This window comes from Podarcis pityusensis (genome assembly GCF_964106645.2).
Source record: "Podarcis pityusensis genome assembly, chromosome: 6".
Taxonomy (NCBI): Eukaryota; Metazoa; Chordata; class Lepidosauria; order Squamata; family Lacertidae; genus Podarcis; species Podarcis pityusensis.
The window spans coordinates 98,216,469-98,241,631 of record NC_138030.1 but is presented as its reverse complement, the minus strand read 5'-3'; the positions used below and the strand labels follow the sequence as shown (position 1 = coordinate 98,241,631).

The 25,163-nt window shown below is 46.0% G+C and overlaps 2 protein-coding genes across 6 annotated transcripts in view; both read right to left on the bottom strand.

Annotated features, from left to right (window-relative positions):
* Positions 1-3,757: 3,757 nt before the first annotated feature.
* ALDH9A1 (aldehyde dehydrogenase 9 family member A1) overlaps positions 3,758-25,163 on the bottom strand; it is a 23,681-nt gene continuing 2,275 nt past the window's right edge. Inside the window, exons 1-12 of one of the 5 annotated variants that reach the window (XM_081011925.1) lie at positions 22,365-22,468; positions 20,157-20,363; positions 13,850-13,995; positions 11,737-11,866; positions 9,885-10,019; positions 8,915-9,111; positions 8,084-8,224; positions 7,009-7,197; positions 6,044-6,131; positions 5,264-5,405; positions 4,817-4,929; positions 3,758-4,285 (exon numbers count right to left, since the gene is read on the bottom strand). In XM_081011925.1, the coding sequence (XP_080868051.1) occupies positions 4,191-4,285; positions 4,817-4,929; positions 5,264-5,405; positions 6,044-6,131; positions 7,009-7,197; positions 8,084-8,224; positions 8,915-9,111; positions 9,885-10,019; positions 11,737-11,866; positions 13,850-13,995; positions 20,157-20,337 (1,557 nt within the window). In that variant the 5' untranslated portion in view covers positions 20,338-20,363; positions 22,365-22,468 and the 3' untranslated portion in view covers positions 3,758-4,190. The other 4 variants (XM_081011923.1, XM_081011926.1, XM_081011924.1 and 1 more) reach the window with 4 other exon arrangements.
* The window catches only part of TMCO1 (transmembrane and coiled-coil domains 1), a 13,174-nt gene continuing 12,285 nt past the window's right edge, over positions 24,275-25,163 (bottom strand). The window contains exon 7 of the mRNA XM_081011928.1: positions 24,275-24,681. Within this exon, the coding sequence (XP_080868054.1) occupies positions 24,583-24,681 (99 nt within the window). The 3' untranslated portion in view covers positions 24,275-24,582. The remainder of the gene's footprint in view (positions 24,682-25,163) is intronic.

The following is a 25,163-nucleotide window of genomic DNA, read 5'->3' as shown; positions in this document are numbered from 1 at the left end:
GAATTTGTGGTCAAAGGTTGAGCAGCAACGCGGCCCACTTGCTCTCCTGAGAATATGGCAGCTGGGCCAGCCTCTTTGCTTGCTGCGCTGCAAGTAACATAATGGAAGAAACTCCTTTGGAGTTTCAGAAAGGAGGTTGAACAGCAACCTACCAGAGATGCTTTTATCCTGATCTCACTCCAAGAAGTTTCTTTAGGGTTTTGATGACCACTTTTTGCCAGTGACTGATTTTGCTTTTAGCTTTAGGCTCCCCGCCCTGCCTTCTCCGTGGACCAAGAATGAATTGCGTCTAAACATTGACACCTGCCTGCTATGGAAAGTCAGAAGCTGGCTGTTTTCACTAGTTCACCTCAGACAAAGCACATTCTATTAATATTTTGGATTTCCTATTTATGAAAACAGGGCACATTAAGGGCAGTTATTTTTATTCTGACATTAAGGGGCCTGAGAAATGCCAATCATCATCATAAACATGCCATAAGACTTTAGATGATGGGAAAGCTGCTGTGAGAACTGAGGGAACATCAGAAGCCAGCTGAGCAGATCAAATTAGCAATGGAGATTCTCCCTAGTATTTTTTCTTTCTTTCCCTACAGTATCCTCCACAAGAAGTTAAGCCCATGAAGTCAGAGAAACTCCAGATGACTCTCCTACTGGGCTGGCTGATGCCTGCTCTTCGAACAGCTCCAGCTCAGCTTCAAGGTTTTTTGGTGCACAGCCAAAGAGACCAGGGGCAAGTGTTGCAGAGACAAATGTCTGTAGGCTCCCATGGAAAGGAACGGACTTTCCCATGCTCACTTCTACAGTCATCTACAACTTGGTCGCGAGGGAGATGTCGGCAGTCCCGCCTCCTCTGCTTACAAGTGAAAGCTGACTGTGCTCCCTGAAGACAGGGAACAGGGAAAGTGTCCTCCAGTCTGCAAGTAGGATGACTTGTGTTCCTCTTCTTCAGGGATGATGCTCCCATGAGAGAGGGGCCTTCCCTCCCCCAGCCATCATGTTTCCACCTTTCCCCTTCCCACATATGGATATTCATTCAAAATATTTATACCCTGCTTTTCAGCCAGAAAAGCTCACAGGGCAGCTTAGAAAACAACAACAATCTGAGCATGACAATCTAAAAGAAGAAATGACCACAAAAGGAAAAGAGGATTTGTAGGGAAGATGCAAACTAGCAAAATCTACTTGTTTATAAATATACAGGGTTCACCAGCTTGGATGGAAACATATTGTTGCACGCCACCCCAATCTTTGTGTGGCAAGAGGTTCCTGGGGCGCCTGCATTTCCTTGGTGTCCTGGAATGAAGGTCATCCCAAGATGGTGGTGTCTTTAGGATATATGGTTTTATTTACACATATGTCCATGAGACTGAAAGGTTCTTGCTTCCTCATTTGGTTTCCAGGAGAGCCCAAACTCAGCTTTGGATCCAACACCAAGCAAGACGTTGCGGTCTCCTCCAGCTTCCAGCATCAGCTCAGCTCTCATGCGCAACTCTGGCTATTGTTCTTCTACCTGGGGTCATGTGGTCGAGTGTGAGAAAAGTGTGGGAAATGCCTAAGCCACCCATTTAGAGAGCCACATTGAGCTCATTCTTTGGGCTTCTGCTGATCAGCTAAAGCCATTGTGCCTTGATAAGGCAACTGGTTTGGAAGGCTTCCTCTTTTACACTCTGCCCTCACAGTACATTTACAAAGAGGTAAAGGACCTCTATCATAGACGGAGAGCTCCTCTTCATAGGGAAGAGGAGCACCACCCAAAAGACATAAAAGGATCTCACAGATCTCCCTTAAGCGGCAGCTCCACAGGGTCTCCTTTCTGCCCCTCTTCCAGGGGCTTTTCTTCTGTCGCCTTGGGGCTGGCTAAGGAATGTGCTAAGTGGACAGAATGTGCAGCCAACACTTTAGGTCAGAGTTTTCCAAATTTGTCATGCTTTTTAGACATGCATCATTTCACACCACAGTAATTCAGTTTTATGAACTGGAGGTTATCCCTTTCTAGCCCTGGGAGGAAGCATTCACACGACACACTGCAGCCAGCAGTTTGGAAAGCTCTGCTTTAGCCTCTCTACAGTGGTCCTCTGTAGGGAAGCAACTGCCAAGCCTGCTGGGGAGGAGGCTGAACTGTCTTGAGGAAGCGGAGGTGGCTCAACCTCAGCCAAGGGTCGTTTGCTTCCGGGTTTTTTAGCTCTTACAGGCAAAAGCACGGAGGGTGTTAATAGCTGATGGAAGATGAAGTTCCTGTGGGTTACTTCCCTTTAGTTTAATTTCTGCCTTTTGAATGCTGGACTGTGGTTTTCTGAACATCTGGCATGTTCCCTCTCTGTGCCGGAGTTACAAAGTGAGTCTCCCAAACTTTCAACTTATCTGTGCCACCTCCCTTCTCCCTTAAGGGGCAAGATGTCTGGGGAGGAAACTAAGAAAGCTCCAGGACTGTTACTGTGAAGAGGTGAGACATTTTTCTCCTCAGAACAGGCAGGAGGGATATGGGAGTAGCCCTCTAACAGAGTCCCCCCCCCCCCCATTTCCCTTCTTCACCTGCTTGGAGGTGCTAGAATTCAGGATCAAAACCTTTCTCTTTAGAGTTGTCTGCTTTGCCATGTGGCCCCTGGAGAGGAGGCAAAGGTCTTCCAGAGGCATTGTCCCTCTGGTGTTATTTATTCATCATTCCCAGGAAACAGATTCACAACATACCACGTTTGGCTTGCCACACCTGGCTTTCCGCTTGCATCTTTGGGGCAGGTATGGCCAAACTTGGCCCTCCTAATGTCTGGGACTACAACTCCCATCATCCCTAGCTAACAGGACCAGTGGTCAGGGATGATAGGAATTGTAGTCCCAAAACATCTGGAGGGCCAAGTTTGGCCATGCCTGTCTTTAGGGTGTGTTGGCCACATGCCTTGTGCTATTTCTGCATTGCAAGTGGCTGGACTAGATGGTCCTTGGGGTCCCCCAACACTACAAGTCTAGATTCTGTTTTACAGGAGAAGCACATAGACCCCAGACTTACTGTTCCAAGGGCAATACTGGCCCTAAGAAGCAGAGCACATCTTGCTCAGGCTGTAGGGAAGGAAGTCTGGCAAATACTCCTCAAAATGCCCCTTTCCCCTCTTACAGACTAAGGGAAAGGTCACCTGCAATCCCTTAGAATCCTAGAATTGTAGAGTTGGAAGGGACCCCAGGGGTCGTCTAGTCCAACCCCCTGCAAGGCAGGAATCTCAGCTGAAGCATCCATGGCTCAGTGGGGAAGCCAGAGAGGGACCGCTGCTGCTGCTTTCCCACAATCTGTGAGGAAGGAACATGTGACAGATTTTGTTCCAGGTGGAGGTAGAGGCTCCCAACTTTGGGGAATTGATTCTGAAGCTAGCTGATAACCCGCTTTTTACAAAATGCTGCAGTGACATTGCTTCCTACATAAGTGGCATGGTTTGCCAGAGAGCTCCATCCCTCTTTAAAGCAGCCATGGCTCCTTCCCACCTGGGCACAGCTGATGGCCTCTGGGTTTAAGGCAGTTCCACCAGAGGCAGATTGCATTCACCATGTGAAACTGTCACATGTCACAATGCAGCTTGTCACCCCTGCCAGCCCCCCCATTGAATTTTGCATTTAAATCAAATAGCTATTAGGGACCCTATGGATCGCATGTCTGTGATGGGTGCATGGGGACGGCTAAACTCTGTGCATGTATATATGCCCACCCCTCCACCTCCACAGCACAGGTGTCCCTTGACGGCAAAGAGAGCTATTACCTCTTGCTCTATGCAATTAATACTGAAATAGCAGCTCTTTTATTTGCTCAGAAAACTGTGTACAAAAGTGCCAGATTAGAAAAGGTAGCAGATATATATGATCTACCTTCATTGCAGTAGTAGATGTCTAGTTACCTGACAGCTAAAATACGGAGCTCGCAAGCAGATACGTTGTCACAGCCCCTCTAAATGGGAGCAGGTGGTTTTTGGCATGCACTGCTCCTAAAGTCAGAAAATTAGGCAAGAGGCAGAATGTGAGAACTGGTGGATAGGAACATTTTCTCCTATCTTCACCGTGAATTATTTCAAGGAAGCAGAGTAGAATAAGGGAATTCAAAGAAAGAGAGGGGCAGCAAGAGCAACACACACTCCAGCCCCCCTCCCCCCATGGCACACAGCACTTCAGTCGAGTGTTAGCTGGAATAAATGGACAAGACCAGGCCATTAGAACAATGTTTCCACGTTGCCCATCTCCACGCAGACAGTCTTCAGCTGAGAGTAATATTCTATTGCTGCTTCGCCATTCTCTCGGCCAAACCCTGCAAGAGAGAGGTCCATGGTAAGACTGCAACTCTATGGCTCGCTGTGAGAAGAACTCTGGAAAACTGCATGGCAGGAATTGCACCATGGAATGGAGAACATAGCATCTGATGCCACTATTTGCTCTTAAAAATATGTTTTTCCTTGTGAAGGTTTCAGAAGTAAGCTTGCTGGCAACTTACCTGTGAGAATGCAAAGGACCCAAGGGAAGGGACTTCCTTACTTAAGTGTATGTACAGGTGAACCTAAAAGCTGGAGTTAGCATGTGCATGTCCTTTCTCACAGGGTGAGCACTGCAAACAACAGATGTATGTATCTCCAACTGTTTCAGGCAGGCTGTATGGCCAACACCCAGAACGACCTTAAGCCAGAGGAACTAAATGACATCAGGATTCTTGGCGAGCACCACATCCCTCTGGAAGGCTGCAACTCTCTTGGTCCACAACCCAAGCTTGGCTAATATTTCCATTCCCTTTTGCCAACTGGTACGTAATATGCTGAGAACCAAAGCCACCAGCTGAGCAGCTCACCTGACATCTTGTATCCTCCGAAGGGCAGCTCCACAGGGCTGACGTTGTAGTTGTTGATGAAGCACATCCCTGCCTGGAGACCAGCCACGACTCGATGAGCCCGTTGGATGTCCCTAGGAAGCAGAAGGATGGGGTGAAGCACCAGTGTGTCTCCCAAGGCCCAGAAACCCTGCAGTGTTCCCTGGCCTTCCTATGGGACAGGCTAGAGTAGGCCAAATGCCACTAGGCACAGCTGTCACTTCGGAGGAATGCCAGCTGATGAGGATAGCACACAATTCCAACTGGCAGCAAGCATTTGCCATCATGCTCTGGGCTGATGTGCTGCTTCCCAACTTGCATCTTCTACAGATGCCACATTACAGAGCAGGCAGCCCCATTTACTGTCCAGTCTGGCCCGTTTCATTTTCCATCTCCCTCCCTGAAACCTATGCCCTTCCTTGATGGTACCTGGTAAAGACACCTCCTGCCAGGCCAAAATGAGTGTTGTTGGCTCTTTCTAGGACTTCCTCTTCGGTGTCAAAGGGCAGGATGGACATGACAGGTCCAAAAATCTCCTCTTGTACACATGTCATGTTGTCATTACAGTTTCCTGAGTGCAACACAGAAGTGATCAAATAATATTAAATAGGTATGCAACTGTTCTGAATGCACAAGTGAGGAAGAAACAGATTCTCCCACCCAGTTATTCTGCAGTTATGAAACAAATTGGGATTTCAGAACTACCTGCTTGTTGCTTTAGATCTGGACAAACTATCAGCCTATAAATCTATGCAAGTTTATTTGAAAATAAATTCCACTTTGTACAACAGGACTTGCTTCCAAGTAAAGTGTGGACAGGAGCTCAGTGCCTGACAACTGAATTATTTACTGCACCCTCAATACTCTAAATATGAAAGCTTCCTGCATAAATAAAACTACTATGTAAGGAGAAGAAATTGCTTCTCTGCACAGGAGGTTATTTATAGTACAGAACATTCAAACATGTGGACCTTGAGTACCATCCCAAACGAATCATCTGATCATGTAGTTCGGATCATAGCATTAGGCGCCTGCAGAACAATGAAAGGGGCCACCATCCTTTCTCAACCTCAGGAAAGATTATAAGGAAGCCAATTTCTTCAGCTAAAAATGCCATACAAATCTGTGCACTGTGCTCATCTTCCATCCCCTTCAGCATCAACATGGTACTGACCATGTTGGAGAATCAACCAATAATGGGGTTCATACCTAGCACACAGGGAGACATGTAAAAGCCACCACTCAACTTAGGGTCATCTGGCACATAGGCTTCTCCTCCACACAGCACCACTGCGCCCTGTAAATGCAAAATGTCCAGAGCAAACCATTAGACTCCTTAAAAGGAAACTATGGGAAGCATCCAGTGAAGTTGTTGCGTTAGCCATGGGTTTCCGTTTGTGCAATGGAATTTCCCCTCTCCATCTCTTTTCCTCTTGCCCCCCTCCTTACACAGCCTCCCCAGATATGCACCAGAGGGTTGGGCAACTCCCAGAACAGATTTAGGGAGAGGAGAGGGAAGGGAAGGGACAGAAGTTGCTGCAATAACAGAACTACTTTGCTGGACAGTGCCCTCTATTTATAGTCCTTTGACCAGTCCATCCTAGTCTCCATAGGGTTCTTTTGCAACTGACAGAATTATTCAGTCTTGAAAAGAGATAATCTGAGCACCATGCAAACAAAAGTCATAACCCTTGCCAGAAGGCAAAGTACAATTGAGGGACAAAGTCCTTAAATGTGAATAGTCAAATGGTCTCAAATTCCTTGGGTTTATGTTGACTCTGGATTTCATAACCTTTAATCTTGCAGGGAGAATGTACTCCAACAGATCTGAAGCGACCTGCTAGATCCATAAGCAGAGAACTGACAGCGTGGCCACCCCTGCAAAAGAGCCCTATTTATTTGCTTGACATGAATGGCTGAATCTGCTGTTGCTACTTATGGGGAGGTACAACACTGACAGCACATCCCACAAAGTCAACTTTCCTGTAAGTTATCAGGAACTGTTCAGATGTAGTCCCTCAGAACCTAGCAAAAGAGGGGAACACAACTTCATATGTATCAAAATTCCATGTATGCCTTGCCAGGCACAGCCTTTGTTGTGAGCACAGAATATGGTGTCTGTATGATGTTCTCGGGGTGGAGAAAAGCTATCTGATATACTTCATGACTCTCACCTGATCCTTTGCTTGTTTAACAAAGCTCAACACCTTCTCCAGGTGGGAGTGGTTGATAAGTGCTCCCATCCGTGTGTCTTCCAGCAGGGGGTCGCCAATTTTGATATTCTGTGTCTGTTTCATGACTTCCTTGGTGAAGGAATTCAGTATCTCGCTTTGTACAAACACCCGAGTGCCATTGCAACAAACCTGAGGCACAGAGAGAGATCTAAGAAAGTACCAACCAACCAACCAACCAACCAACCAACCACACCTTGCTTGCTGGCTCTGGTAGCCACAATGAGCCACCTGCTCACTGGATCTTTGGCACTGATTTTAAATCTCCTGGGAATGGAGAAAATCAGACTCTTCCACACAGTACAAGAGTGTGAGCTGTAGTGCCACTTTTTGCATAGCAAACAAATGTTAGAATATAAGAATAGCACTGAAGTGTCTTCTTATGTGTCCTCTGAATATTGAGAATCTAGCCCACCAGAAAAACTGGAGCTGCCCTCCCTTGAATGAGATAATAAAAAAGTTTGTTGGGAAGTAGAGCAGAAAGATTTTCTTAGAACCCTCAGTGCCACCATGTGGGGAAAATATAAAGAGCAGACAAGAGTGAACTACGGCATAAAGCAAAGCAGAAATGGCCTGAGACATCTGGGTGTCTATGGCCCAAAATCCAAATGGAACTCCATGTCAGTAAAAAATATAATCAAACGTTATATTCTTGTTAGTGGTATCTTGAAGAAAGTCTGACTTACAGTTACAACATGAGTACTCTTGATGGAGCCTTATGGCTTCAAGTTCAAGAGTGGACTAAATACAACAAGTTGCATCAAAGGGGTAAACGTGAACCTAGCAGGCCCACCAGTAAGAAAGGGATAGGCCTTGGCCTCTTGCCCTAAATAGTTGGGACTTTACAGGCATCTGTTTTCATGTCAAGATCAGATTCTCATTTATCTTAAAAACCAAGGCCTTCCATGCTGCAGTAATTTAGAAATGACAGATTTCTTTTTCAGCTGTAGAAGAATGTTACCACTGAACTTTGGACTTCCCTGACAAGACATAAACAAGCTCCTCAGGAGGTCCACACCTCGCCTTGTGTGAGGAAGTTGGCCATGAGAGCTCCTTTTACAGCATTCTCCAGGACACAGTCAGAGAAGATAATAAGGGGGGATTTGCCCCCCAACTCCAGAGTAACTGGCTTGATCCCTTTGGCTGCCATCTCCATGATCTATTGAAGCAAAGATGGAACAAGGTGTATGAGCAACACAAGCAAGTCTATCACAACTCTGCAAAATCTCTAGACAAGTGAAAAGGGACATCCTCATTTGGGAGTCTGCTGAATAAGCATCTATATCTTTTGCTTATGGAAGATACTTTCTGGTGATAAGTCAGGATTAAATGTCAAGCAATTCTGAGCCTACAGTGATGTTACGCTAACACAACTCTGTCTTCCATGCATAAAAGCATTTTGTAACACATGATAGATTTAACCACTCAGGGCTGAAATTTCATCTTGCTTTTCATGTGTCCTTGGCAGACAATTCTCCAGCAACATGGATTGAAAGGCAGGCAGTGAAAGGCTAGTGCTTTCCCCAAAGGATACAACATGGAAAGCTCCGACTGTAAGTACAGTGTTGACATGCTTTACATCTGCGGCTTGCTCAAAACACACTGTCCTCTAGCAATTCAAAAGCCCAAAGGGATTTGACTGAAGCGAATGGCAAAGGCATAAACAGAAACTTCTCCTATCCTGCTCTCTGGGGCCTCTCTAGCTTGCCTTCCCCACTCCAGAGGCATGCCAGGTACTCCAAACTGGCCTTTGCATCGCATGCTTGCGCTCCTGTAGACTTACCACCTGGGAAGCCAGAGGGCTAAACTTTGCAGTTCAATATTGCCAGCCGGCATTGGTGTCCTGTACCTTGATTCCTGTAGAAACGCTCCCGGTGAAAGAGACCTTGGCCACATTCGGGTGCTGGCACAGGAACTGGCCTGTGGCAACTCCACCTTGCACCACATTGAAAAGCCCCTTAGGAACTCCAGCCTCATGGTAGATCTCTGCCAGCATCACGGCGGAGACAGGGGTGAAGGGAGAAGGCTTGAAGACCATGGCGTTACCTAGGCAATTCACATGGGCCAAGGGGGAAAGAACAGCTGTGCATTAACTCTATCTGGAGGTACAAAGGAGAAAGCTGGGGTGGGCAATGGATTTGGCCTCTCTGATCCCAGCTGAATGCCCAGTCCAAACATGAGTGTTGAGTAAACGCTTCTACTAGGGACAGAAGCAAGAAATGGAGCTACCACAATGCTCATCCCGCAAATCCCCATCTTAATTTGGTGGCCTCACAATCCACATTAATGTGTTCTCTCTCCTTCACGGGACGCGGGTGGCGCTGTGGGTTAAACCAGAGCCTAGGACTTGCCGATCAGAAGGTCGGCGGTTCGAATCCCCGCGATGGGGTGAGCTCCTGTTGCTCGGTCCCTGCTTCTGCCAACCTAGCAGTTCGAAAGCACGTCAAAGTGCAAGTAGATAAATTGGTACCGCTCCGGCGGAAAGGTAAACGGTGTTTCCGTGTGCTGCTCTGGTTTGCCAGAAGCGGGTTAGTCATGCTGGCCACATGACCCAGAAGCTGTACGCTGGCTCCCTCGGCCAATAAAGCGAGATGAGTGCTGCAACCCGAGTCGGTCACGACTGGACCTAATGGTCAGGGGTCCCCTTTACTTTTACCCTTTACCTCTCTTCTTCATCTGCCATTTATATACTTGACTTTATAATATTGCAGAGTATTGTTCCCTATTCCATGCATGGGCACCCTACAAAGCCACCCCCTGGTACTAGCTGTTGGGATGACACCCACATTCTCACTCCTCATATAGAGCATCTCTTTTACCACAGGCCAAAGCCGGGGCAGACTTCCAGCAGGCAATCTGGAAAGGGTAGTTCCAGGCTCCTATTCCAACACAGACTCCAAGAGGTTCTCTTCTCGTATAAGCAAAGGATCCGCCGGAAAGCTGGATGTGCTGGCCTGGACAGGAAGGACAAAGCAAGATGAGCAGGAGCAGCACAGCTGGTCAGAGTGGCTTGCAAAGTAAAAACCACAACAAAACAAAACAAAACATTTTAAAGAGGTAAGAATAAAAAGAGTATAAAATATATGGTATATTTTATATTATAAAAGGTAAAGGTAAAGGTACCCCTGCCCGTATGGGCCAGTCTTGCCAGACTCTAGGGTTGTGCGCTCATATCACTCTATAGGCCGGGAGCCAGCGCTGTCCGCAGACACTTCCGGGTCACGTGGCCAGCATGACAAGCTGCATCTGGCGAGCCAGCGCAGCACACGGAACGCCGTTTACCTTCCCGCTGGTAAGCGGTCCCTATTTATCTACTTGCACCCAGAGGTGCTTTCGAACTGCTAGGTTGGCAAGTGCTGGGACCGAACGACGGGAGCGCACCCCGCCGCGGGGATTCGAACCGCCGGCCATGCGATCGGCAAGTCCTAGGCGCTGAGGTTTTACCCGCATCCCACATTTTATATTATAAAAAGGATTGCAAATAAGTCCCCATTCCTTGAGTCCATTTGAATGGCTTTTTGCTTTGGATTCTGAGTGCGACCTTCCTGAGGAAAAAAGATTTCATTTAATTGCTCCAATTTACCACCTGTGTGGTTCAAGGTCACCAGTGACTGCAGATATTGATTTTTAGCCACTGCATGATCTTCCAGCACTATACTCAAATTCCCAAAGGTTTCTTTATACTGGTAGTTTTCCTTAATTGTATTTTTGAGGTGAAAGGGTTCTGTTTTGCTTTGTAACCTAATAGCTTTTGCATTTCTTCCCTCATGGTGCTTTCTGTGATACGCTTTCGGCTCTGAATTGGCTACCTGGGCGGGCTGGGTGATACCTGGTTTTCAACACTGTGATCTATCAGCAGCTAAATATTGGGATATGCTGATACATCCACCACCCAAGTCATCTCCCCATTCCACAGAGTGAAACTCCCCACGTGCCCACTGGAACCTAACAAATTCAGCATGGAAACATTCTGTAGGGGCCCTGGTTGGTTGTGGCTGCCTGTGAAGTTTCTTTCTGCAGCTTTAAAAAGAAGAAATAATGCATTTTAAATATGAGACTAGTGATGGGGAACCTCCAGCCTGCTTATTCGCCCTGCTAGGTCTCAGAGGTTGGCTCAGCAGGTTGTTTGGGGCAAAATTTGCCCATCATATGTGATGACAGGTGCAAGAAAGCTCAAGCTGTGGATACAAGGAAGAAGAATTGAGAATGCTTTAAGTGCACTCCCAATTTTTCCTTTGCATCAAGAAGTCACTAAGGAAACTTGGCACCTTTTTTGTTGCACCACATTTAAAAAGGGCCAACTTTCTGATGCAAAGGAGGAACTGGTAATCCTGATTCTTTCCTTTGTAGCTGAGCCACCTGATGTCATATTAGTTTCAGTAAGTACACAACACTGCACACACGGAACCATTTTTCATGCCCAGTAGAAGAGCTGGACTCCAGACATCACTGCATAAAGCAGAATACAAGAATTCTGGAAAAAGTAGCAAACCATATTATCTAAACAACAAATGTTTCCTGTCTGAACATTCAGGCTCCTCCCATGACTTGAAGCTGTTACCCACATTTGACTTCTGTACTGTTCCAAGGAGTGTATTAGACGACATGGGAAGAATGAAAAAATACAGAGCTAATGGAACAGAACTAACAAATGGAGTTGCAGACTCTCACCTGCTAGGGAGCCAGCTAAGCCAGCATAATACTGCAGACACTGCCAAGACGTATCAATATCTATTCGGGCTTCAGTTATGGATTTGCCATTATTGATTGTTTCCAAGGTAGCTATTTCTTCCCTTCGCTCCTAGAATCCCAACAGAGACACAGTATGAATCAAACTATGCTAGCAGCAACTGGAACTGGAATTAAGTGGCTGCCCAAGCTTCCTTTATATTCCACCAAAAGTACGTCTGTGCCAAAAAAGCTAGAACTGCGAAGTGATATACATTTGTGCATATTTCTTTGTGCTCTATAATCAGCTATTTCTAGCCATTCATTTATTAAAATAATGTACATACCACTTTTGAAGCAGAACATGACAAGGCAATGTGCACTATAATAACTGAAGACAATTCACTAAAACACTACATTTATAAACATTTATATCTGCTGTGTCTAAGGAACAAAAAAAAGGTACCGCATTTTTCGCCCTATAGGACGCACTTTTCCCCCTCCAAAAATGAAGGGGAAATGTGTGTGCGTCCTATGGGGCGAATGCAGGCTTCAGGAAGCTATCCGCAAGCCTTGGGAGCCCGGCGCAACTTCCCTCGGGCTCCCAGGGCTTGCGGATGGCAGCCTGCGGGCTTTTCAGGGAGGTGGGGGAATTCCCCCACCTCCCAGAAAAGCCAGGAGAAGCCGCGCGCTCTTTAAAGGGGTTGCGCGGCTTCTGCAGGCTTTTGCGAGGGAATCCCTCCACCTCCCAGAAAAGCCAGGAGAAGCCGTGCAGCCCTTTTAAAGAGCGCATGGCTTCTGCCGGTTTTACGGGTGCCCTGCAGAGGCTTTGCACGCAGCCGTCTCCAAGCTAGAAGAGCGAGACGGAGCCCTCTGTCTCGCTGTTCTGGCTTGGGAACAGCCTTCCTTTGTGCGCAGCCATCCCCAAGCTAGAAGAGCCAATAGAAGCCGCGCAGCCCCTTTAAAGAGCGCGCGACTTCTGCGGGAGGTGGGGAATACTCCCAGAGTTTGTCAGGGCTGGTGGGGGAAGGCTTGCGGATAGCAGCCTGTTCTGGGGGCTGGGGAAGCTTGGGCTTCCCCCGCCCCAGCCCCGTGCCTGGGGGGGAAATTTTTTTTCTTTATTCCCCCCCCCCAAAAAAAAACTAGGTGCGTCCTATGGGCCGGTGCATCCTATAGGGCGAAAAATACGGTACAACAGGAAGGCCTCTATGAACAGATACATTTTTAGTAGCTGGTAAAATAGCAGTACTTTTGGCCCCTGCTGAATGCTCAGGGTGGGTGTGTGTGGGGGGGGAAATTCCACAAGGTGAGCAGCACCATGGAGGCAACATGCAACTCCAAGTAGCCGTAACGTGTGTGTCGGCAGGATGTGGCAGGACCAAGAGGGCTTTTCTCTTGAACTGCTCTTATTTACTACCAGCAACCTCCTGCAATGAGCCTTTAAGCAACATGCAAAATAAAAACAAACATTAAAACATATCAAAATACCACTAAAGTACAAATAATTCAGAATAATGCAGTCAGCCAACAAGCCAATAATGCAGTCAGCTTGGCAGGGGGTTGGACTCGATGGCCCTTGTGGTCTCTTCCAACTCTATGATTCTATGATTCTATGATTCTAATAAAAACCACCTTAACTCTTTTTGGCGAATTAAGCAATGGCTATATGGCGGAGGCATAACGGCAGCTATGATCCAAGGGCCTCCAAGCACATGTCATATAAAGCAGCTCTGAGCAGTATGATAAGGTTGGGAAGGCAAGGACACCCCAAGGCTTTCAATCTGAGCAAAGGTGACTTTTACTTACCTAGAGCTGTTAATAGGTTAGTGATTGACACAGCACTGCAAACCAGAGTCCACAAATCTGGCTTCCAGGGGCAAATGCACTTCCCTCTCTAGCACCCTCTCCTTCTATTGACACCTTGCACAAGATCTCCTCTCATTCTTCAAGTATTGCACAGAACTCAGGAGAAGAGAGAGGCCAGCAGCAACCACAAACTAGAGTTATTAAGCCAAGTCAAAACTGGTGGGCAATGGCTGAAAAGGTATCCCCTTGGAAAGCAGCCAACGCTGCCTGAGAGGAGGCTGGGCTGGCTCATGTGATTTTTAACACATACCCGGATTATCCTGGCAGCCTCCAGCAGGACAGTGCTCCGTTCCATGCCTGACTTCTGACTCCATATTTTAAAGGCAGCCTGTGCATTTTGCACAGCCAGATCTACTTCCTTCTCTCCAGAGAAGAGAAATTTGCCAATAACTCGCCCTGAAGGGAAAATAATAACAACAATAATAATAATTCAGGTTTCTAAAGCACAACTTGTTAGCATACCTCTGTCACAAAAAGCTTTTACAGAAGCAGGTCTTGCATTTTGATTTTATGTTACTATTACAGATTTATCTGAATGGCCACATTCCTTAATTTTGAAAAGCCACAATCCAGAAAGAGGATTATTATTTATTACATTTGTATACTGCCCTTCATCCACAGATCTCAGGAAGGTTCACAACATAAAAATATACTTAGACCAATGCACACTTAAAAACAAGCACTCAAGATAGTCCACATTCAGCAACAAGAAAAGCAGAATTCTGCACAATCATACTGATTAAGCAAGTTTAATTTGTAAATTGTTTGCTTTGCATAATGTATCCTGTTTCCACCAGCCATTAGGAAGGTTAAAAGTGGAGGCAAAACTGGTTTCTCCTGCATTTCCCCCCATGCTTTTACAGTTCTACGATGAGTTGACTGAAAATCTTTTGAGATGTCAATAGCTATTACTTACATGCTTAAATCATATGTAACTGTAAGATCCAGAAACTTGGTAAAGAAAGTATTTTTCAGAGTTCTTGGAAAGCTGCCTTTTCTGCACTTGCAACGGATTGGGCTTTCAGACTCCTCTTCCTCAGGCTGGTTCAGGCTGCCTGGTCAGGGTGGTTCTCACAGGTTATTCTGAGCTGTTTCTTCTTCTTCTTCTTCTTCTTCTTCTTCTTCTTCTTCTTCTTCTTCTTCTTCTTCTTCTTCACATTTGTGCCACTGTCCATTTCAACTAGCTTCCCGCCACTCTCAGCAAGCTCTGATTCTATCGTCTCTTTCTTCTTCTTCCTTGATTTCTGCTTGTAGCTCTGAAGAGTCTGAGGTAGATGAGGCTGCTGCTCCGTGTTCCCCAACACTCTCCATGACCTTCTTTGTCTGGCTCCACTGGGAAGACTTCTTTTACGCTTTCCTTTCCAGCAACCCACATAGTTATACTTCCAGGCCTGGGGATTTTTCTCATGGGGCTTGCTGTGAGTGTCCAATAAGACTCGCCTTGATCATCATCGTCTTCTGAGCAGCTTTCGGGACAAGCACCCACTTGTGAGCGTAGGTGTCTTTTCCATTATCACAAGCTTGATTTTTGGCATAACTCCATGACTGCAAGTACTGCAGTTGTCATCAAGGTACTGACTGTCCAAATGGCCTCTCCTTTTGTGCTGATAACAACTTTCTTATGGACTTTGAGGCTGTCTTCATACCACAGCAGGCCAGGTCACATGCTCTTTTCACCATAACAAACGGCGTTCACTGCATTGTCCTTCATAACCAGTCACTTGTAGGATGTCTTTTTTAAAAAATATATAATTTTTATTAGCAGGCCAATCAAATCACATTATTTCCAAATCACATTAGTTCCAAATTATACAGCCAGATTTTTAAATTTTTGTTGAGGGTACACATACTTCAAGCTCCGAACAGGGGTCCAAGCATCACTTATATTGCTGCTTTAATGAGACAGTTCTATCCAGATAGTCTCTTTATTACTTTCCTCATCTTCTTGTTGTTATTATCATATATTCCTTTCTTTGCGATCTCTGATAATCTTCACAAGCGGGTTGAAAACAAACATCCTCTGTGTGGGTTTTACACTCTCCAAAAATCATATCACATAAGGACAGACGCCATTTCCACACCTCCGTAAAAACTTTCCCTCAGTCTGTCCGTTGATTTCCCCAGGCTTGCCAAGCATATCTCAGAGGGCTCTGCCAGGTCCAGATCACATTCCGATCACCATTCATACTCCAATGACCCTGGTCTTCCTCCCCCCGTCCTTCTTAGGCAAGCCTGTCTTGGCGAGACACCATTTAAAACTGCGTCATAAAACTTTCCTCCGTTCTCCGATGTTTACCAATCCTCTCTTTGATCAATAATTCACTCCACACAGTTCTTGAATTCCTGCTTGTGATTAATAAATTGCAACAATTCTTCTCTCTGGGGTGGAGGGTTATTAATACTCACATAAGGCAAAAAAAAGAAAAGTTTTTTCCTCCACCCCCTTTCCGTTTCACTCCAAACATACCAGTCTCTTAATGGTGATTCATCACTTGATTTATTTGTCCCGCCCGTCGCTCCACTCACAGAGATCCATTAATCAGCAGTCTTTACCCCCGATCTTCGCTTGATGTATGTGCTTTAGCTTCTTTCCAATTATATATTTCCAATTATATATTTCGAGCTAAAGCGAACCAGTGCGCTGATTGGAGACAGCGTCAGGAAGAGCCGACTTCACCCGAGGGCTTGTGCCAAGTGTCCGCACCCCCTTCTTTCGAATCCGGGGGTGAATTATGGACACCGCTGGCAAGGCAGTCCCCCCCATCTCCTGGGGGGGGGGGCGGGAAGGCTGCATACTTCCCATAGCAGCCTCTTAATTACCTCGTGTGGGTCGGAGATGTTATTGTCGGCCATCTTCCAATGCGCCACCTGGTGGCCCCCGTCGCTTGTAGGATGTCAGCAGCTTCTCCAAGGGGAAGATCACCCTCCTGAGAGAAGTCTCATACTTGCTGTTGTCATATTGCCACTAGGCATCCAGCACTGTCCTTCTCTCCCATGACCCCAGATCACACTTGCCAAAGCTCCTGCTTCTGACCTGCCACTCTCGGCAACGAGCCCAGGTGCACACATAGCATCCAGATGCAGGTCCTGGTTGCACAGCTCACCCAGAAAGTACCCAATCTTCTTTCTGGTTCATATTCATATGCATGTGGCTTGCTCAATGCACACAATCAGACCCCCCCAGGCACTTGGGTCCAGCGTGCCACTGTGCAGTCTTCTCAACATGGAGGATGCAGCAGACCCAGACCACCACTTCATAGAAGAAGGGCTGGGAGGCTTGTTCTAATTGATGAAGCCCATCCTTACACACTCGCCAATCACTCTCCTTAAGAGATTGCAACCGGAAGGAAGGAGTGTGTAGCATGCTGTCCTCACTTTCAGCTTGTCAAAGTTCTTGAGATGTAAAGGCCATTGTGATATGTCCAATTGAGCCTCTCTGGATTCAGGCTTGACAAGGAATTCTTCTGAATATTGTACATCAGCAACTATTTATTGGGCAGGGTTTCTATTCTTTCTTTTTCCTATGCTTCTTAAGAGACAGAGTGTGGTTCATCTATTATCTTCTGCATAGGACTGCAGGCTGTGTGCTGAACAGGAAAAGCTATTTATTCTGCAACATGGCCTACCAAGAGGAAAAGCTTGAAGCGTCCCATCACACCCATGCCTGCACCAGGGGTAGGCAATTCATGGCCCTTGGCCTAATTTCATGAAAGTGGCGAGGGGGAAAACCAGAAGAAAAGGGCAGGCAGAAACTCACTTACAGCTCTGTCCCTGCTCACCTTTAGCAGGGTAATTAGCCATAAGAACACAAACTGATGTTCAAGACTAAAGTATTATAAATTTGGTTCTTTGGTGTCAATGAACAAGATAATAATTAAAAATAAAATAAGCTTATATAAGCAATATTCTATGCCAATTAAATTGGGTGGGAAATGGTCTGACTTCTCAGACACGTTGGAAACTCAGCAACCTCTATCCCATTTGATGGCACTGCAATGGCATCAGGACACTTTGGTTTATGATGGAAAATGCATTACCACAGATTTTTTTAAATTGCCTTTTCTCCCCAAATAGTTTTATTGAATAATATAACAAGCCAAGTTCAATATTTGCTTGTTGTTGATTTGCTAACTGTAGCAAGAAAGTGATTTGCCAAATATTTGACACTGCACATCTCTGAAGAAATTGCTCCAAAAGGTTTGTATTGAAAACAGGACCTGACATTATATTGTGTAGACAGACATATAAAGAGACATACATAGTCATACACAGGGAACTGAATAAATGGTGTTTATTTATTGATTATTAGAGAGGGGGGAATCCATGCTTGAGGGAAAATGATACAGTAAAGTATCAATGATTTTTGGTAAATGACAGACAATAAGACTCTCTAACTTATCATAGAATCATAGAGTTGGAAAGGATTCTGAGATTCATGTAGTCCAACCCCCTACAATGCAGGAATCTCTGCTTAAAGCATCCCTGACAGATGGCCACTCAACCTCTGCTTAAAAACCTCCAAGGAAGGAGAGTCTACCACCTCTCGTGGGAGACCGTTCCACTGCCAAACAGATTACTGTCAAAAAGTTTTTCCAGATGTTTATTTGGAATCTCCCTTCTGGTAACATGAATCCATTGGTTCAAGTCCTACCCTTCAAAGCAGGAGAAAACAAACTTGCTTCATCTTCCATATGGCAGCTCTTAAGATATTTGAAAATGGTAATCCTATTTCTTCTCAGTCTCCTCTTTTCCAGGCTCCCTCAACTGACCCTCATAAGGGTCCTCATAAGGGTCTGGAAGCTGGGCTTCCAGACCTTGATTACCTTGGTCACCCTCCCCTGCATATGTTCCAGCTTGTTAACATCCTTCTTAAACTGTGATGCTGAGAACTGGACACCACAAGCAGGGATGAAACTAGACTTGATTTCACCTGGGTCAAAAACAAGGTTTTAGGAGCCTCAATGGCACCCCTCTGAAGACTTCACCCGGGGCAAAAAACCCCTGGCTAGCCTTACCATAGCTATGGCTCTGCCACAAGGCAGAATAGAGCAATTCTACTGCTTCCCTTGTTTGGGTCACTACACATCTGTTGATGCAGCCTAGAATAGCATTCCCTTTTTTTGCTGCTGCATCACTCATGTTTAGCATGTGGTCTACTAAGACCCCCTAGATCCTTTTCACATGTACGTCTTATAGTTGACCAGGTGTCTTATAGTTGTGCAGCTGGTTATTCCTGACTAAGTGTAGAACCTTAAATTTGTCCCAACTGAAATTCATTCTGTTAGCTTGGGCCCAGTTTTCCAGTCTGTTTAGGTCATCTTTAATCCTGATTCTGTCTTCTGTGGCATTAGCTCCCCCTCCCAGTTTGGTGTTTTCTACAAATTTGATGAGCATCCTCTCAATTCTTTCATCCAAGTCATTTATAAAGACACCGACCAACATCTTTATAAACATCTTTATCATTTATTATTGTTACAGCAAATACAATAGTTTAAAAAATAGATGTGTCTGGACAAAAACCAGTACTCCACTGTCTCCATTATTTGCAAGTCTTGCATATCAGCCCTCAGCCACATTTTTTTACCAATCAGCAAATTCAAAGTTCAAGCATTAAAAGATAAACAATTCAGAATGCACCTTGGCACGAGTGCAGCCAGCCAACAGCTTCAAAGGTCATAGATTCCTGTTTCTTCTGGTTGGAATAAATCTAAGCCAGAAACTTATTTGGATAATGTAAATAGTGATGTTAAATTCTTGAGAATAATCTTTTGGAGAAAATTCTTGAGAATATTCTCAATTAATGAAAATATTGGAGAATTTTCATTTAAAATAGTAGAATATGGCACCTTGTACCATTGAATGGCACTGCGAAAACCAGTTACTGGCACTAAATAAAAATATAGAAGCAACAACTGTTTAAATCAAGGCCACCTCACACGCTGTTACACATAAATGTATAGGCCTAGGTACTTTAAGTGTATAAAGCATTAAAGCTACTTTCTGTAAAAATAATCACACTGTATGGCCAAGAACTGCTAAGAATAAGATCACACCAAAATAGAAAAAAGGCTATTACATACAGTTGAAATACATATGAATTCAAATGTTCATCAAATTAAATGAAAAGCACTTTTAAAACTAAAAAAATTGTTTTCTGTAGCTCACATTTCAAAACTGCCAATGGTGAATGACACAAGGCCCAGTAATGTAACTGGATCAAAAAAATCATTATTCATTACTTACACTGCCAATATCACAGCTTGACTTATTATTTACTAGGTTTTTTAAATGAGTGTTGTGAAACTGGTTCTTACACTAGAATTTACAGTTTGTGGAGTGGAATTTTCTAGTAGAGAATATTCTCGAGAATATTCTCATTCTTGATAATATTCTCACCTCACATCACTGAATGTGAATGCTATCTAAAATGCCAAGTCAATAGAAAATTGATGTACTACAGAGTCTGGGGTGGGGATTCCAAAGCCACCTTTTGCAGCAACTGGGCTGCACTCCCTGAAGCCCACATCCCCCCAGAACATCACCCTGGAGATAATTACCAGTTGCTGGTTCATACGTCTCCTCGCTGTGATCTCCATCCACAGGCTCAATGCGGGCACCCTCTCGGTAGTTGAGGGGCTGCTGCAGCTGAAATGTGCCAGTGATGGTGCTCATTGCTGCACAACGGAGCAGACCAGGAAAACCAGGGAGAATGAGTAAGAAGCGGGGACTGTGAAGCATCTGACAGCTGGCAAGCAGGAACAAGGCTGCATTGGACAGAAGAGAGGCCTATCAACCTCTGCTCCCGTAAAGCAGCAGGCAAGGTGCCTGGGAATCCGCCTACTGCTGTGTCATTTATCTGAAAGATTTATATACTGCCCTCCATAGAGCTACCAGGACAGTTCACAAAAACAAGATAAAACACACTATCTTATCAAGTTTTACCCTTCAAAGAATTTCAAGCATGTCTATAAAACACAGAGCCATGTACAATCCACTTTTAAACCCTCCTATTATTTTACGCAATTGGCTACAGATTGTCCCCAAGAGATAGGCCACACAAATCAGCCAACAGAGGGAAGGCTCCTTTCACCTTGTACCAAGTGAAATCCAGTTGCTCAGAGCCACTCCAGAGCTGTAGAGGAGCACTGTGGGAGAGGGCGTAAGCATGGCACCCGGAAAAATCAAAAGCAAGAGCAGCAAAAGCTTCCTGAAGACTCCTGCATCCATATGGGTGCTGTGTGCAGGGTGGCCCTCCAAACTGGCTCTGGAAGGGGTCAGGGGAACCCCCCAGAACAGCCCATGGGGGTGGGGGAGGGGACGCAGATTAGAGTACGGTGTTGAGAATCTTTTGCAAGCTGTTTTGAGGCTCCACAAATGATGCATCCTCATCCCCAGGAGTCGTCTCTAACTGCATGGGTGAAGGATTCAGGGAGGCCCAAAAGCTTCCTGTGGGGTGTATGCCCCTATCTCTTACTCTTTTTTACAGTTTGTTCGCAGAGCTAAAATTCCCAACACAACAAAGGTTCCGAATGCACATTAAATGCATGGCTGTGGATGTGACTGGGTCAAATGTGATTCAATAGCATCTCACATAGACACTAACACATCAAGGTGAGCATCAAGATTTGGAGCAGTCCCAACATTATTTTAGTGTGCATACCCCCTATTCCTTCATCACTTCTATATACCACAATATCATGGGCAGGGGCACAGCCCCCTGACAGGTTCTTCTTCTCAGAACCACATTTGGCCAGAGGCTATTCAATACTGTCTCCTGGAAGACACTCTCCTGGAGCAAAGTTTTATTGTAGCCCTAAGCTTATTTGGGGGGAGGGGGCACATATTAAGTCCTTATCGTTTTCTACATATTTTAGTAATTATTGGTGGGAAGAGAGCAAAAGAAATGAGTTAATGGAGTTTAAAGCATGAAAATCCATATGCTCAAGAGTATTTTACTTTGTTTCTTGAAGTTGGAAGTGCTTTTCTGTTTGTGCTTTGCTGATAAAACTCCACAGGCGCAGAGAATATTTTTAGAATCTATGAAAGCTCACGCCATGACCAATTGGCTGGTCCTTAAAATACCACCAGGCTTGCTTTATGGCGCTTTAGGGGGGCGGGGGGGGGGCTACAGCGCCAAACCCGGCTTTGCTGCAAGGTCCTCCTTGACTCCCAACACCATTTCGTTTCCCGCTTTCGGCCCAACCGAGGCAGCGCCGCCGAGCTCCCATTGCCTCCTCTGCAGCGGCCCCGCTTGGGGGGGGAGCGAGGTGGGGGCGCCAGGCGGAAACGCCCCTCTCTCCCCACAGGCCTCCCGCCTTTAACCACCGAGGCCTCTTCGAAGCTGGCCGGGGGGGGGGGCTTAGAAACATCCTCCTTCGTGGTCGGGGGGGGGCGTCTTAAAGCGAGCAACCAACTGAACCACAGTAATGACAGCGGCCCTTGGCGCCCCCGGCCCTCCCTTCACAGGCCCCGGCCGGGGAAAGGGGAGGCCCGTCGCGGAAGGCCCAGCGGGGCCTCCAAGCGCTTCTCCGGACGCCGCCGCAGGCGAAGGGGCTTCCCGGCCCGCTGCCCTGGGGGCGCGGTGGGACCCCCCCGTGGGACCCCCTCCCCTCTCCCGCGACCCTCACTCACTCCGCCTCCTGGCAACGTCCGCGCAGCCCCGGGAGCGGCCGAGGGAGCAGGCGGGGCGGGGCGGGGGGGCGGCCCTGGGCGAGCGCGGCGCGGGAGGGGCCGCCAGGACCCCGCCCCCCGCCCCGCCCCCTCACCTGAGCCGGGCTTTCCTTTGGGGCAGAGAGAGGATCCAGGCAGGTTTGAAGACTTGCGTGTTGAGGGGAAACCATCCGAGACACAGCAACTCTTTTTGTTGCCCCCAAATTCGTGTCCCCCCAAACTGCGTCGTGCGCACTTTCTGCAGTCTCAATAGGGAGAATCTAGGCAGCGCAGTTCTCTACCTGTCTACTCAGAAATAAGAAATAAGCTGAGATCCATGAGACTCACTCCCAGGTAACAGCAACCTAAACCCGGTGTTCTTCTAAATGTATTTTTTTAGCAATTATATTAATGCATACCAAAAATGAATAAAAAGTAATGTTTGCACACAAGTTATTACAATAATGAAAACCTATTGTACAGTTGTATCTTATCTTGATAAGTGTGATAAAGCTCATTGTTATATAAACTTATTTGGCTGGTTATTAGTAGCTCTTCTATAGGAAGTTAACTTATACTTTGTTATGGCAGTCCATACTGCTCTGAGATTGAAGGTGCACAATGCTTTTCCAATTTTACGCTGCGCAGTTTCGCAGCAATAAGATTTGTTACTATTTCCAAATCATTTAATACTGTGTTTTAAAGTATCATAATAAAGTTCTGTGTTTGCAAGGCTATGATGCACTGTTCTCTCCTCTCCAGGACCCTAAAGCACCCCTTATTTCAAATTAAATGAATTTGGGGCAGTTCAAGATGTTTTACATGATGCTGCTGGCAGATCTTTTTTTGCCAAAAGGGAGATTAACTACTGTAACTCTAGCTTCTGTTTACTGACCCAGTGAGGGGCAAACCCCCTTTCTAAAAAGAACCCTTCAAACTCTGATGTCTTTTCAAGAAGGTGTTGTCATGTTAAGGGTAAAGGGGACATCTGACCATTAGGTCTAGTCATGGCCGACTCTGGGGTTGCGGCGCTCATCTCGCTTTATTGGCCGAGGGAGCCAGCGTACAGCTTCTGGGTCATGTGGCCAGCATGACTAAGCCGCTTCTGGCGAACCAGAGCAGTGCACGAAAACGCCGTTTACCTTCCCGCTGGAGGTATTTATCTACTTGCACTTTGACGTGCTTTCGAACTGTGCTAGTTTGGCAGGAGCAGGGACCGAGCAACGGGAGCTCACCCCCTCGCAGGGATTCGAACCGCCGACCTTCTAATCAGCAAAGCCCTAGGCTCTGGGGTTTAACCCACAGCGCCACCCGCGTCCCAAGCGCCACCCATGTTAGGTGATTAAAATGTGATTTCTGATGGTCACATGGATAGCAAGGGCTCCATAACTTCTAAAATGAAAACACAAGCCAATACTTCACTGGTGCATGGCACTTGCTTCACCCAACTTTTGTTTCTAGCCTCATCCCCACCAGCTATACAGTCATATTGATTTTGTCCCTTTGTCTTCTGCTGAATCATGCAAGCCGGCACCTGGCTCGGCAGTTCCCTCCCATGATGTTGCAGCACCACCTAGTGGTCAAGTGGATTGGGGAAGAATGGAAGTCGTATTCGGAACCAACACAGAAGGAATCAGAACTGCGACCGTATGGGAGGCAATGAAAGCTGTCATACAGGAAAACTGCATCAGCAAGACAGGAGACATGAAGAAAATGTGTGCCTGGGAAATGACCCATCTTGAGGTAGTTGTAAAACTTTTGGAGCAGCACTACAAATGGAGGAGACTGCCGGAGACTTGAAATCAAGCCGCCATTTGACTCAGCAGCAAGCCAAGCCCCCCTCAGCTGTCTCTTGACATTGCTTATATACAATGCTAATCTTAACCAACTGCAATCGAAAAACATCCAGGGGAAGCCAGTGGCTGAAACAAACCAATGCTGCCGTTCTGCAGCTGTCGGGAGTTTGTGGAATAAAAGCTCCCTCAGAATAGTGTCTGAGGTGAACTATATGAACTGGAAGCACAGAGACAAAACAATTTTTGTTTTATTTTCACTTTGGTAAAGGTTATTACACAAGAAAGAATACTACTGCTGCTTACTTCTAAGTCACACTTTTCTCATCAAACAGCACTCCATTTAATTCCACTAATATATTTCTCCACTGCCTCAGAGTAGTAAGTACAAGATCTAGCCCAAAGATGTGCTTCAGTGCTGATCTCTTTGCAAAACAAAGGTATGATAGTTACATAGGCAACATGTTCAGGAAGCCTTCTGTGCAATCCAGAGTTTCTTGTAAAGTCAGGATGTTTCGACTAGTGAGATGCAACTCTTATTTCAGGAGAACTTCCCAGACTGAGGTGGGGGGCCAAGGAATCCTCCAGCTTGCTTGGTGGCAGCTCGAGAAGGAGCCAAACCCAACAGCTTCTGAATATTCTGGCAAACAGGAGAAAAACACAAACTCACATTGGTTTGCTTTCGTGCAAGGGTGTGCATTGTTTAGGGCCCAACTGGGGTGATTTAGGGGTCTTCTCAGCATAGTCGGAACAGGGTCCCCACAAAGCCTTGTTGTATTTGTACTCTTCTATATGGAATAGCTCTATGCTTTGCCCACAGAGCACTGAAGAGCACAGCATTGGTTTTCACTAACTAAAAAAACTTTGAAGTTTTTAGAAAACTGTATTTTACTGCAAGCAAACAAACAAACAAACAAACAAACAAACAAACAAACAAAACCAGAGTTAAACCTCTCTCTGTTTCTCCTTCCTGGCTCCCATGCCACAGCTGTTGCGCAACCAGCCTTGTCTTTGCTCCCCAATTTCACCCTGACGTTATGCAAATCCAGGGTTGTGATGACATGCTCCCAAACCTCCAATGGGAGCTGTACAGTGATAGACCAGTTGAGATAAAATTAAAAT